General features: G+C 33.3%; 1 protein-coding gene across 1 annotated transcript; it reads right to left on the bottom strand.

Moving 5' to 3' along the window:
• Positions 1 to 1973: 1973 nt before the first annotated feature.
• Positions 1974 to 8603, bottom strand: LOC106620956 (annexin B10). The gene is made up of 4 exons (XM_070110736.1): positions 8444 to 8603; positions 7620 to 8328; positions 7034 to 7215; positions 1974 to 2163 (listed from the first exon to the last, which is right to left on the bottom strand). The coding sequence occupies exons 1-4, from the start codon at positions 8453 to 8455 to the stop codon at positions 2107 to 2109; spliced, it is 960 nt and encodes a 319-aa protein (XP_069966837.1). The 5' UTR covers positions 8456 to 8603; the 3' UTR covers positions 1974 to 2106.
• Between the last annotated feature and the right edge of the window lie 5545 nt (positions 8604 to 14148).

Here is a 14148-nt window from a genome sequence, read left to right on the forward strand (position 1 = left end):
CTGATGACTCCAATGTGAGAAATATTAATAACTCCTCCTTAAGTTCATGCACGTGGGACAAAATACGTCCTCTTGAGAGCCATCTTACCTCGGTGTGAAGAAGCAACGTTTAGTGGGCTGCATCCATGTCTTGGCAGATTTGTTTAAATAATCTAGATTTCAACGGACGACTCTTAATGAAATTTATAACCCTTACTACATCTTCCAAAACAGTTTTGAAATCATTCGGTAGAGTTTTTGATACCAATGCTTCCCTATGAATAAAGCAGTGGGTCAGTACAATATTTGGATTTCTTTCTTGCACCAAAGTAACAAACCCTTTTACAGAACCAGTCATTGAAGGTGCTCCGTCGGTACATATTCCAATACAATCGGTCCATGATAAATCAGAGGATTTCAAATATGCATCCAAAACATTAAATATGTCTTCGCCTCTTGTTGTTTCGGGAAGTTCTTTGCAACAAAAAAAGTTTTCAATAAAGTCATCTTCAACGACCGTACGTATAAATGCCAGCAGCTGGGCCTTTCCACTTATGTCAGTTGATTCATCAACTTGTAAGGCGAATGTACGAACAATTCGTAGTTTTTCTATTACTTGTGCTTCAATATCTTCTAACAAGTGTTCTATGCGCCTGCTGATGGTGTTATCTGACAGAGGAATTTTCAACACCTCCTTTTCAGCTTCAACCCCAAATAAAGTCTTCACAATCTGACGACAAGCTGGCAAAACTAAATTTTCTGCTATGGTTTAATTTTTTTTGCTATAAGCTCCGCCACGTGATAGCTTGCCTCTTGACACTTGTCAGATATAGTCATTGTCTTGGTAAGACTTGTACATTGCTGGACTTGAGATTTCCGCAAACGTTGAAAGTACTGTAAGTCCTTGTCCAAGAGATGAGAATGTTTTGTAGAGAGGTGTATCTTTAATTTGCTAGGGACCATTGCTTCATTGGATAATTTTTGGCCGCAAACAAGACAAGAAGGGTTTGGTTCGTCTTTGTCTCCTGTCCAAGTAAACCCCAACTTTAAATAGTCTTCATGGTATTGCCGTTTAGTATTCATAACTTTTTGTTTTTTAACGACGGGTTGACTCGATGACGGTTGATCATCAGTTGACGTATGGGTTACGAATTTATCCATGTTGATGGTCTCGTTAGAACCCAAATATACACACACTAAACACAGCGAGTTTGATATAATGCAGCGAGACCAACAAAGAACAAGTGACACGAGTACAAGACTGCGCGAAAGCACGACAAGTGGACGAATGAATGAAACAAAACAAGGACAATCAGCGGCCGGCCGGCGGACGCCGCTTCACCCGCCCGGTAGGTAGCTAAATAATTAATACAAGTCATTTTGAATGAGTATTATATTGAAAAGTATCTTCCTGGAGTATTACCCCAGACCTTATATACACATATTTTGACTGATTTTGAAGAAGTCAGAACTAGTCAGATCTTATCAGACAAATTCTAACCAATGCTTTATATTATTTGATCAAATTTGGCTGATTTGTCTATAAAATTAAACTATAATATTAAAATTTCTTGAATTGAAAATAAATTTTTAATCCCAAATACTGGATTGAAAAACTCAAAAAAAAGTTTAATTAGAAGCTTGTAATTAAAAATTAAAAAATTTTTTTTTTGAATTTACATTTTTCTGCGTTGCCTAGTTCGTGTTCTACCATTTTGGTCATCCTTTGAAATAGAAAGGTTATCTTTTTAAAAATATCAACATAGTTCTTCTCTTTTTATCTTATTTACATTTAATTGCTTTTTTAGTGTTTCCGTTAGAAATATGTAAATATTCCTTTTTTTATCCATTTTTATTCCAGCTTTTAATTAAAAAAAAATTTCGTTCTACAATTTTTAATTTAAAATGTATTTTCTTCCTCCATGATGTTTGGGGATTTAAAATTTTTCAATTCATTTTGTTGAAAGCTGTTTCATTTCAATCACTAAAATATATTTATTTATTTTGCTAATGCCAACATATAGATATTATATTTTAGAATTCTTGGTGTTTACAATAACTACAATAACAATTGTTCTTTCAAATATATATTCAGGGTTTATTTATAAGAGTAGTTATTATTGCACCTTAAGCTCCACCCAGAAGCGCAGCCAAGGCATTTTTGTAGTCACCCGATGTTTCCGCCTAATAAAAAATTAAATTTTTAAATGTAAATGTTTTAAAATAGTATGTAATACATAAATATGTGCACAGTATAACAAAATTTCCCAAAAAAAAAAATATGGTTTAGAAAATTTACAAAAAGATATTCGCATAGAATGTTAGCAATATTTTATAAACTATATTTGATGCATTCAAGGGTTAAGCATTGCATTCAAACCTGTATTTTATTAATGCTTTAATTATTTTCGAAAATTTTATTTAGTTTAATAATTACTAAGTTAAACGAATATATGTGTGTATGTAGGCATTTTTGTTATTAAAAACAATTTTTTTGTATGAAAAGAAAATCAAATGAGGTTAGAATATATTGCTTTAGTTATAATCGTTTTTGTTAAGTCACATATATAGAAAATAAAGTCAATATTCAATTTATTAATAATTTGTGCAATTCGAATACTTACTTCCTACATGACGGTACATTCATCAAACAACACAACAACAAAAATATGAAAAACGAAAGGAAAGGAAACACATTTATGTATTTTTGTTATTAAAGCTAATTACATAAGGCACACCATTACATGTATCTAGTTCCAGAATAGTGCTAGTAGATTACAGGACCGCTAGGTAAATAGTTAGAAATGAAATACGCCGATTTGGGTGGTGTAGCGGTTACAAATGTATACCACTAATACCTAAATACAGCAACCTCTTTTTGGACTAACCTTAAAATATTTTTTTTCAATGACCAGAATAACAGCATATTTCGGTTATAAAAAAGTTAATATCATTTATATTCTTCTGAGTCCGACTAAAACTTTTAGGCCATGAGAGGCAAATTTTGGTGTAGAAAACGTGATAAGCCTGCGCAGGCGTATATTAATTATTGGGCAGAACTTAAGTAGAATTCCCCTTGAAATACATATCAATTCAGTATTTAATTAACTAATTTTCTTCAACAATATTGTTTTGATCGGACTATAGCATATAGCTGCCATACAAACTGAACGATCGGAATCCAGTGCTTGTATTTCCATACATACTCTTTCATTTGACGAGGTATCTTCACGAAGTTTGGCACAGAATATTATTTAAAGCAATAGTGCAAGCTCCGAAGAAATTTTACAGATCGGATGACTATAACATATAGCTGCCATAATAACTGAACGAGCGGAGTAAAGTGCTTGCATGGAAAACTTTTTCATTTGACGAGGTATCTTCACGAAATTTGGCATGAGTTATTTTCTAAAGCAAGAATATAATCTCCGAAAAAATTGTTTAGATCGGATCGCTATGTCATATAGCTATCATATAAACTGAACAATCGGAGTAAAGTGCCTGCATGGAAAAAAATTTAATTTTTTATTGCCGACTCACGAAATTAGATCTGAATCAAGTTATTGGAAGGAACCTTTGTATCTGTGAAGGGTATTATAGCTTCGGTTCAACCGAAGTTAACGTTTTTTCTTGTTTTCTTTACTTTTTTCTTATTTTTATAGGTATTTGCTTAATCTCAAAACTACGTCAAAGCAATTAAAAGTTTTTTCTTTAAAACACATAACTTCACTTTTTATCAAATAAGATTACAGTAAATTGTTCCAAATATTTGCATAATAAAGGGTTGACAAGACAATCAAACCAGAGAACGTAAATGGACGTTCTTCTAAGTTCTCTGATTAAATAACATTAATTGGTAGCCACATTTTAGTAACTTCAACAGTTTGAGTGTCACTGCTTATTTGCTAAGAAGTTTCTAGAGTGGAGTTTGTTAAGCCCAATAAAAAAGCATAGAACATGACCATTTTCACAAAAGCTTGAAAGATTTACCGTTCAAGTTGAGAAAGAAGCGCAGAAAGCTTAAAGCACAACAAACTAAAGTTTTTTTGCTCACATTTGGCAAAGGAGTCTCATATACATACATAATTCGAAATTCAGCAAATCAAATGTGTAATTTCTGATTGAGTAGCACTTACTGAATGCTATATTGAACTAGTTTGCTTTAGATGCGATTATCGCAACGGCAGTTCCGTTGCCGTTTCTGTGAAGTCAGTCAAACTTGCTTTTGAGCTTTCGTAGGAGGCTGGTAGCAGCCATATACTACACTTGAACACTTGGCAAATAAACCAAAGCTTAACACTGCATTCATATTTATATCACTTATTTGAACATAGGCCCACATATATTTTCTATATTCATATTAAAAACTATTATCTTTGCATACAATTAACAATTTCCTTCAATTGCAACACACGTGCCGCGAAAGCATATTCGGAACTGATTAAATGGAGCCGGAACTTTTTGTCACAGTGTTGCACCTTATTCGCGAAAGTGGATGCTGTGGCCTGCATTGTAATTACCTAATACATAGATAATTGTCATACCTAATTATTTATATAAGATATTCATATAACTTATCTTAACTTTAAATCTAATTATTCTTGCTAATTATAAAATAACTTATTGTTAAAATTTATCAAGCTGATAGAAAATTATTTAAGTTATATTTGTACTGGTTCAGTTTTTTGAATAAAAAGTATTATACTTTTAAATATTGTATACGAAATTTAAGTGTAAGTTTATTATTTATAACAAAAATTGTGAAATATTTAACAAAATAATATTTTCATCAACTGCTTTTGAATAAGATTTATGCGCAAAAAATGTAACCCTGCGTATTTTAAAAGTTCCGGCGCCAAAAGTTCTGCGCTGGTCAGTTCCGAACGTTTACTCGCTTCGCGTATATTGTGATTCGCTAAATGTGCGAATATTGTGTAAAATATATATTATATTTTGGGGCAAAATCTTCATTGGTGTTACTTCTAATATGCCGTTAAGTGAAATACAACTCGCAGCAAACAAAAACCGAATGCGTTTATGGTAAAGGAAAGTCAGCAATATGTCAAAAAAGGTACTTCATTTATAAGAAAAATATTATTATGTAGAAATCATATGAAGAAAATTATTTATGTGCTGCCATTTTATTGTTGTGGCTTATCTGCCAGGCTCCCAATTTAAGTTTTTGTTAAAAAGTTCCATAGTTTTAGCTTCTAAGCTTTATTTACGAATTGCAGCTATTATGTCCTATTGGAAAATACCATAATTGACTTCCACATTTTTTATGAAATAGCTGGCATATTTTAAGCCGAAACTTTTTGTTGTAATATTTGCAGTTTTATGTTGTTTGTTTATGTCGCTTGCACTGTGCGGAAGTGGTTGCAAATGATTGACATGCTTAAAGCAATAAGCAATAATAAAACAATAGCGAATATAATTAACACAATATCGAATATGCATAAAATAAGTTATGGAAATATATTTTTTAAAGAAATTCAATTTAGTTAGTGATTTACAATATATTAGGAACGCCCTCAGCACACATTTTTTATAATATGAGGCTAACTTTTTGTTTAAGTTTGCCACGAAGTTTGTAGCACCCAAAAGGAAACCTGTAGCCAGCATGAGGAGCTATGTCGATTTAGCCATATTCGTCTATTTGTCTGTCTGTATATACGTGAACTAGTGCTTTAGTTTTGAGAAATCGATCTGAAATTTTGCACACGTCATTTTCGCCCCAAGAAGCTGCTCCTTTGTCGTAACCGCCGATATCGGACCACTATAGCATATAGCTGCCATACAAATTGCACGATCGGAATCTATTGCTTGTATGGATAACTTTTGTATTTGACAAGATTTCTTCACGAAATTTTGCATTGGTTATTGTCTAAGGCAAAGGTGAAATCTCCAAAGATCGGATTACTATAGCATATGGTTGCCATACAAACTGACCGATCAAAATCAAGTTCTTGTAAGACGTTTTTTGTATTTGTTGTAAGGGTATTATAGCTTGCAACCGTAACCTTTTTTTTTATTCTATAGCGTCAATATTTGTATTTTTTGGGTAAAAAAATGGGTACAAGCAGGGATGTAAATAATACTTAAAAAAAAGAATTGTATTATCACTGGAATAACATTTTTTAAAATTTATTTTGTAGTCCCAAAAAAATTGAAAAATTAAACCAATATTTTAATCCCACATAACGTATTAAAGAAAATAAAATTTAATTTTAAACCGGGTTAAAAATGTATTTTTAAGTTGTAGCACCTATCTTAACATCGGAACTAAAAAATAAAAATTTAATTTTTAAACAAAAATTGTTTAATTAAAACACTAGTGTACCTAGTGGTTGAGCAGCAGGTTTTGAAATGATGTATTTAAAAGACAATTGAATTTACATTCAAAATTTTTTTTTTATTTTCTAAATTCAAAAATTTTTATCAAAAATAATTTTCAAATTTCTAATCTTAAATACCGCATTAAAAAATTAAAAGTAAATGTTCAAAAAATTGGACTAAAAATTAAAAAATATCATTTTAATCTTAAATACCGGATTGAAAAAAAATTTAATCCCATGTTCACAATAAAAAATAAAAATAAAATCGTGCTTTTGAAAACGTTCGCGTATGCGTACTTCGTGGTCTACCATTTTGGCTATCTTTTGACTTTTCGTCTAATTTATATTTCATTACTTTTAATTATATTTCTTTACAAAGAAATGTGTAAATCTTTCCGTTTAATTCTTTTTCATTCCAGCTTTTGATATAAAAAATTATGTTTTTATTTGTTACACCAACTCTTGAATCAAAACATATTTTATCAATCTTTAATACGGACTTTGGGATTAAAAATAAAATTTCTAGTTTTTAGTTCTGATATTTTATCCAAATTTTTCAATTAAAAAATTCGCAAGTCAAGTACCAAATTTTAATCTGTGTGTGATTATTTCTACCTGCCAAAATTTACATTTCCTCACCCACTTTGTGGTCTAAAGCTATATCTTCTGAAACTAGACAAGTATAATGGTGTCGAATTCGTTTCGTCGAGTTTACTTACCACAATTGCACTAAACAAGGTACGATCGTAGATGCGTTCGAATTCATCTTTAATAGTACCCAAATCGATTTCCGAACGACTGACAATTAAACGTATGAGCGCAGCATCATTTGTTCCGGCTCCATTCATTGCTTTGTAGAGGCGATTGGCAAAAAAGGCGGCCGGTGACTGAACGCACTCGACTGCATAAGCACATATGTATGAAAAAAGTTAAACCGGAAGTCAAGAAATTAATAGATACAACTATATATACATATATGTATGTAAATACATAACGGAAGTGCGTAAATATCTATTATTATTTGAACAATTTTCTGCCACAGTTTGTAATATCGCGATGAAAGTTTATGTTTTGAACTCGTTTCAGTTTTCATAGGATATTCCGAACACAAACACTTCTCTTAAATAATTAATCACTACGAATTGCGAACAAAACTCATATGCAATACCTTCGCTTTTCACATTATTAACACTTACTAGCTGTTAAGGACCACCCTTATATATTTACATACATACATACTGTATATAATTTGAAATAAAAATGTGAATCATTAATGAAAACTGCAAGCAAAATGCTTCCACTTACCAATAGCAATCATTGCATCGTGTAACGCGCCATCCATCTCATGCTTGATTGCCTGCTCAATAGTCTGTCCGGAAAGCTCTTTGTATTCATCGAAGATGAGCCGCAATTGCGCGAAACTGCTGTGCGACATAATGCGATTGAATACTTCTTCATCGGTGCCGAGCTTGGCTTCACCAGCCGCATATAGAGCTTCGGCATCTTCGTGCGCTTTTGTGGCATCAACAGTTCCAATGGGATCGCGTACGCCTGTTACAATCAAGGTCAACAGACGTCGAAAATGTCCCGAAGTTTCACTACACATTTGCTCCGCCAGCGGCCGATCATATTTCGCCTCATAAGCTCTGACAATTTCCTGCATTTCTTCATTCGTTTTAGTACACAGTATTTCGACAAGTGTCTCCTCGTCGGTGCCCATGCCGGCCATAGCTTCGTGCAATTGCTTGCATAAATACTCCACGGGCGGTGTCATTAAAGCCACAATCACATCTTCAAATTTACCACCCAATTCGCTCTTCAAGTCATCGACTAAGTCACGCCCGAATTCCGTTTCGAATTGCGCCTTAATTTGTTGCCGTTGTGCATTGGAGCGCGCAGTGAGCAGGTTGATGATTTCCTCCTCGTCCGTACCGAAACCTTTCATGGCGGCACGCAGTGCCTGTGCATCCGCAGCGGCGTCAAATGAGGCGGCGGGCACCACAGTGGGAGTTGGCTAATAAGAGCGTTGTAATTTTTGATGACGCATCGCGCGGAATGTACGAATAGATTTGGGTATAAAATCAATATGCCAAACGAACGGTGTCTACAAATATTTTCATATTACTTACTTTGTAATCCATTTTATTGCTGGAATGCCTTTTAATTGCTCTAATTTATATCAAATTTGAATAATATGAGGTTTCAACAGAATTATACTTTCTTTAAACTCTTGACACTTGTTTACTTCTCAAAAGCCATTAAACGACTGAATATCAGCTACACTCATTTAACTGGTCGTACGTTGAATGGAAGCTCGAGCTCAGTGACATGTATGCATGTAAGTATGTATGTACTCTAGTGTATATTGTTGTTAGGAATGCAATAATTACGCCTCACCTCTAAGATAGTCGACTCATCACGCTTGCTTTATTTGTGGCCCCCCGTATGGCATGTAAGTATGTACGAAAGTTTTTGTATTAATTTGGGTTGAGCGCTTATTTCATAAATATACTACGAGTATATTAACATTTTCTGTATTTAATCGCCGCTGGCACGCAACGAAGAATACCAATGACTTTAAGTTAGATAATATTTTACTTCCAATTCGAATAACTGCAACTGGATAAAGTTTTCTATGTCCAAAATACACTCGAGGCTGGACCTTAACTTCTTTTGCTTTATTATCTTATTAAAACATATGTATATTTGGCAAAGCTTTTCATTTTCATCAAACGAATTTACGGTTTACTATCTAGTCAGAGAACGATATTCTCACAGAATGTAAGAATCTCTATAGAAACCCATTTTTTTATAATTTGCTTTGAATCCAATGAACCAAAGGGTGTCACAAAATGGTCTGAACTTGGTATGGACTAGGGCAGCAACCGGTAAAGGGGAGCTGTTCCATACAAATTCGTAATTATGAGCTCGTTTCGGGTCCTCTATAACCTAGATATATGATAGTCTCACACATAATGATGGTAATACTAACTCTGATACTAACTGATTGTGGCCTGTACCAAGGACAGCATGGAATAATGTGAATCTCTTCTTAATCCGTTAGGGTTATATTTGGAATTACCTAACCTAAACAATATTGTTAAATACTAGTAAGGAGACAACAATATTTCTGTTTCTAAACTTAACCACTTTTTAAACTTGGTTTCCGAGATCCTTTAACATATGTTATAATGAAATCGCTCCTGAAATTAATATGCAACAAAAGTCCTAGAGCGAGATTATCGAATTTCCATGTAAGAGTAGACGCTGAATGTGACTTTTGTCTCTATTAAGTTTAAAATAGTTTAAAAATAACATTCTGATTTAATAATAATAACCCAACGATTACCTTCCTCCCGCCCAACCGACGCGAGGGGCGCAATCCGCATACGTGCGGAATTAGCCGAGTCAGAAAAGGCAAGAGAGTTTTTTAAGTGTTGAGATCTAAAACTGCTCAGCTACAGAAACAAAAATTTCAACAGCTAAGATCTAAAGTTACAATATAATAAATTGTTACATTTTCATTTATTAAGAGAAAACAATAAAGTCAAAATTTGATCTACAGGATTTTAGCAGTAAAGGTCTAAACTGCCTCGAAAGGCGAACCGGGATATTAAATTTAATTTCAGACAGGAGAAAAGAACTGCAAACAGTTCCATTCAAAAGTTTCACTAGGAATATTATGCCAAGCATTTCCCTACGACTAGAAAGTGTAGGTAGATTAATAAGTTTTAAACGACTAGTTTATGGAGGTAGACTTACCCTAGCATCCCATCGGAAATGCGCTAAGGCGAAAAGTAAAAATTGTTTTTGAACCGACTCTAACTTGTCAGAATGGATTTGGTAGCTAGGGTTCCATACCACAGAGCCATATTCCAATATAGGTCTAACCAAAGTTGTATAAAGTGTTTAGTAATATACGGATCTCTAAATTCTTTAGACCAACGTTTAACAAAACTGAGGACAGCTTTTGCTTTCTAGACCATGGTGTCGATATGAAGACAAAAATTAAGCTTAGGGTCCATACTAACTCCCAAATCAACATAGTTAAAAACTTGCTCCAGAATATGGTGTTTTATTACATTAGAAGAGCAGGGTGCACAGATCTACGGGAAATGCACATCGTCTTACATTTATTGAGATTCAATGGCAAATCATTTCTATCACACCATGCAACCAAATTGTTTAAGTCTGTTTGCAACAGACACCTTTCCTCAGTTGAAGTGTATGATTTAAAAAGCTTTACGTCGTCAGCGTATAATAAAATTTTTGATAATTCTATTACTGAAGAGATATCGTTAATAGACAACAAGAACAGAATCGGACCAAGATGACTACCTTGCGGAACACCTGAAGAAACATTAATTGTATCTGAAGGTGTATCCTCAAATATCACTCGTTGTGTTCTATTATAAAGATAGGAAGATACCCATTGAAGGAATCTTGGCTGAAAGCCCAGCAGATCAAGTTTATGTATGAGAATCGAGATATTTACTTTATCGAAAGCTTTGCTAAAGTCTGTGTATATAACATCCGTATGCTTATGTTCCCTAAAACCCAATGATACATGGTTTACAAATTCAAGTAAGTTTGTTATAGTCGAATTCCCTTTACGAAGACCATGCTGAGATGAGGAAATTAACGGAGAAATCGAAAAGGTTATATGGTCAGTGATGATAGCTTCAAAAAGTTTAGGTATAACTGATAGTTTGGCGATACCAATATAGTTTTCAATGTTAGATCTAAATTTACTTTTATGCAAAGGAATAATATGACTGTTTCCATATTGAAGGAAATATACCGTGTTTAAGAGAGGAATTAAATATCCTTGTCAAAGGCAAGTAAATATATTTGGCACTATTTTTTAGGAAGCATGAGGGTATCATGTCTGGGCCATAACTTAAAGATGGTTTTAACTTATTTAAATTAAATAGGACGTCTTCTTCAGAAATAATTGGAGCGTTAATTAAAGTATTCGAAGCACTTGCTGATAAGAAAAAGTTTTGGAAGAATTATTATAGTAGTTTGACTTGAAAAATTCTGCAAACATATTGGATATAATATCATTGTCACTTGAAATGATAGATTTGTATTTCATTGCGGACGGAAATTTGGAAATCCTGCGTTTGGAGTTGACGAAAATATAAAACGATTTTGGATTACTTACAATATTTTTTTTTACTTTATTTAAGTAATTATTATAACATTTTTTGCTTAGGTCAAAACATTGTCGACGCAATAGAGAATATTTAGAATAGTCGACAAGTGAACCGGTTTTTTTAAAATGTTTAAAGGCTCGAGTTTTTCTGTTTTTCAATTTATATAACTCTTTCGAAAACCACGGACTTATACTTTTGCTTTTATTAACAATTACTATTGGAACATACTTTTCAAATAATTTCATAATAATGTTATTAAAATGAGAGACACTCAATTCAATGTCACCATTATAATTAGGCCATATTATTGTAGAAAGTTCTGTATTTAATTTTTTTAAATTAACTTTTGCAAAGTTAAACCGAGTACAGAAGCACGAAGTTTGATGATTATTATCCCGGACAATGCCTGAGATTTCGACAGATATTTCCAAAGCAGGATGATATGAGTCCTCTGGTAGAACAAGAGGATTACTCTGAATAACGGAACACTTTGCAGAGGTATCGACGTATACTAAATCTAATCATTTACCAAATTTATTCGGAATCAAATTAATTTGGTTCAGACCCAACTCGGACATTTTTTCGAAAAACTCATTAAAACATGACCGATTGCAAATCGGCACGATATAGTCATCGAAAGGTTTCCACGAAGCACACGGTAAATTGAAATCACCTAATACAATTATTGAATCTGCATTATTTGCCATCGAGGTAGCACTATTTATTAAAGAAGCATGCTGCATGTATACAGATAAGTCCGAATGGGGTGGTATATAAGATAGGGTTAAATAAATAAAGCAACTATTAACGTATACTCTAATACATTTAAATTCAAATGAGTCGGTCCCTGGAACAAGAATATTTTCAGATGGGATAGAGGAATGCACGGCAAATAGAACACCTCCACCGATTCTGTTCAGTCGATCACATCTAAAAATTTGAAATTCGCTGTTTAAAATCTCATTATCAAAAATGTGAGGTTTTAACCAAGTTTCTGTAAATCCAATTATATGGAAATTAAAATTGGAACTGTTCGGTTAATTTTGTATTAAGACCTCTAACATTTTAATATTAAATGCTTAGCGAATTTCTACCAATCAGTTTTTTATATCGGTGCTTGCTTTTGGTAATTTAACAATGTTTTCCTCAGTTTGACTTCTAAGTTTAGGTTTAAATTCGCGTACAAAAGCCCCAGGTGGCCAGAATGAACTATCTAAGATCTTTTTGAATGTTTCAAGAGATACGTCTATTTTAAACGATGATATACTTCTATCATAATTGAAGTTAAATTTACGTATATTGATATCATCGATTTTTAAAAGTGACGAAATGTAAAATTTAATGTCCTCCACCAAGGTATCTTTGGCAAGTCTCGAAATAAATATAGACTTTTTAGGTGGAATAACTATCAAATTATTAACTGATGCTACTAAGTTAATAGGGGGAGCCTCTGGAATTGTGAGACACTTATTACTATTAGATAGAGCTTTTGGGGAATTGAACTCTTTGGAGGTTGACGGCTTATCACCTTGAGGGCAAGGAGAAGAGAGATTTATTAGGTCATTGGAAGGCGACGTTCTTTTCTGAACAGAAGAACTAAGTGTTACTTCATCGGAAGGACGTTTACGCTTAGGAGCAGGTTTAGAGGATTCGTGAGAATCATTCAGGCACTTAAAAGATTTGAACAATTTTCAAATCGATATCTCAAATAGTTTTTGAGTTACAGCCATTTAAAAGGTGGCCGCTCAGTTTAATCTGCGCAATCAGTTAGTCTTTAAACACGTTTTTCGAATTTGCTGCAGGGAAATCTCGAAGACAAATAATCCGATCATCATGTTTGCTTCTGTCTGTTCTGTATACAATATAATTCTATCGGTTTTTTGTTCTGACCAATTTTGGCAAGCCAAAAATTATCAAAATTTGGGGTAAAATAATTTTTCTTTTTTAAACGCCGCCAATTTGTCATTCCTGAGTAGCCCAAAAGCACTGCAGCAGTGGAGGGTCTTTTTATTCAGCGCCGTCGGAGATCTCGTATAATGTTTAATTGTTTGTTTTTTCGAAAATTTCACTGCATATTCTTGAAAAATGTATAAATATTCCCTGAACATTTAAAAACAATCACTAGAGTAGTTTTTAGGCTGTCACATTAGGTGTGCCCATAATTATTTTTCGAATATTGTCAAATACCAGTTTTAATTAAAGCGGAAAAAAAATCAAAACCGTGTATCAAGTCATAGGAAATCATGACGAGAGTGAAATTTAACCTCTATTTCATATTTAATTTAAAATTTAACCACCATTGCGTATCTATTGTAACACGTTATAGTTGCCATTCGACAAGCGTATACCAAAATATGCATTTCGAGTGCATATCAACTACTTACCGCATATTGAGTCGCCAGTCCCCATTTAGTACGCAGAAATGTCAAAAAAATGAAACTAATCTGGCACAATTGTCTACACTGTTTTATTTATTTAGAAACGTTCCTAACTGATGAATTTAATTAAATTGATCTTCAAGAAAAGGTTGCTTTTTAAACACCTTATGCATTTTTCAGGCATTACATTATCAGTTGATGCATTAATATAATAACCCAACGATTACCCTCCTCCCGCCCAACCGACGCCAGGGGCGCAATCCGCATACGTGCGGAATTAGCCGAGTCAGAAAAGGC

Source organism: Bactrocera oleae, chromosome 5, assembly GCF_042242935.1.
Source record: "Bactrocera oleae isolate idBacOlea1 chromosome 5, idBacOlea1, whole genome shotgun sequence".
Taxonomy (NCBI): Eukaryota; Metazoa; Arthropoda; class Insecta; order Diptera; family Tephritidae; genus Bactrocera; species Bactrocera oleae.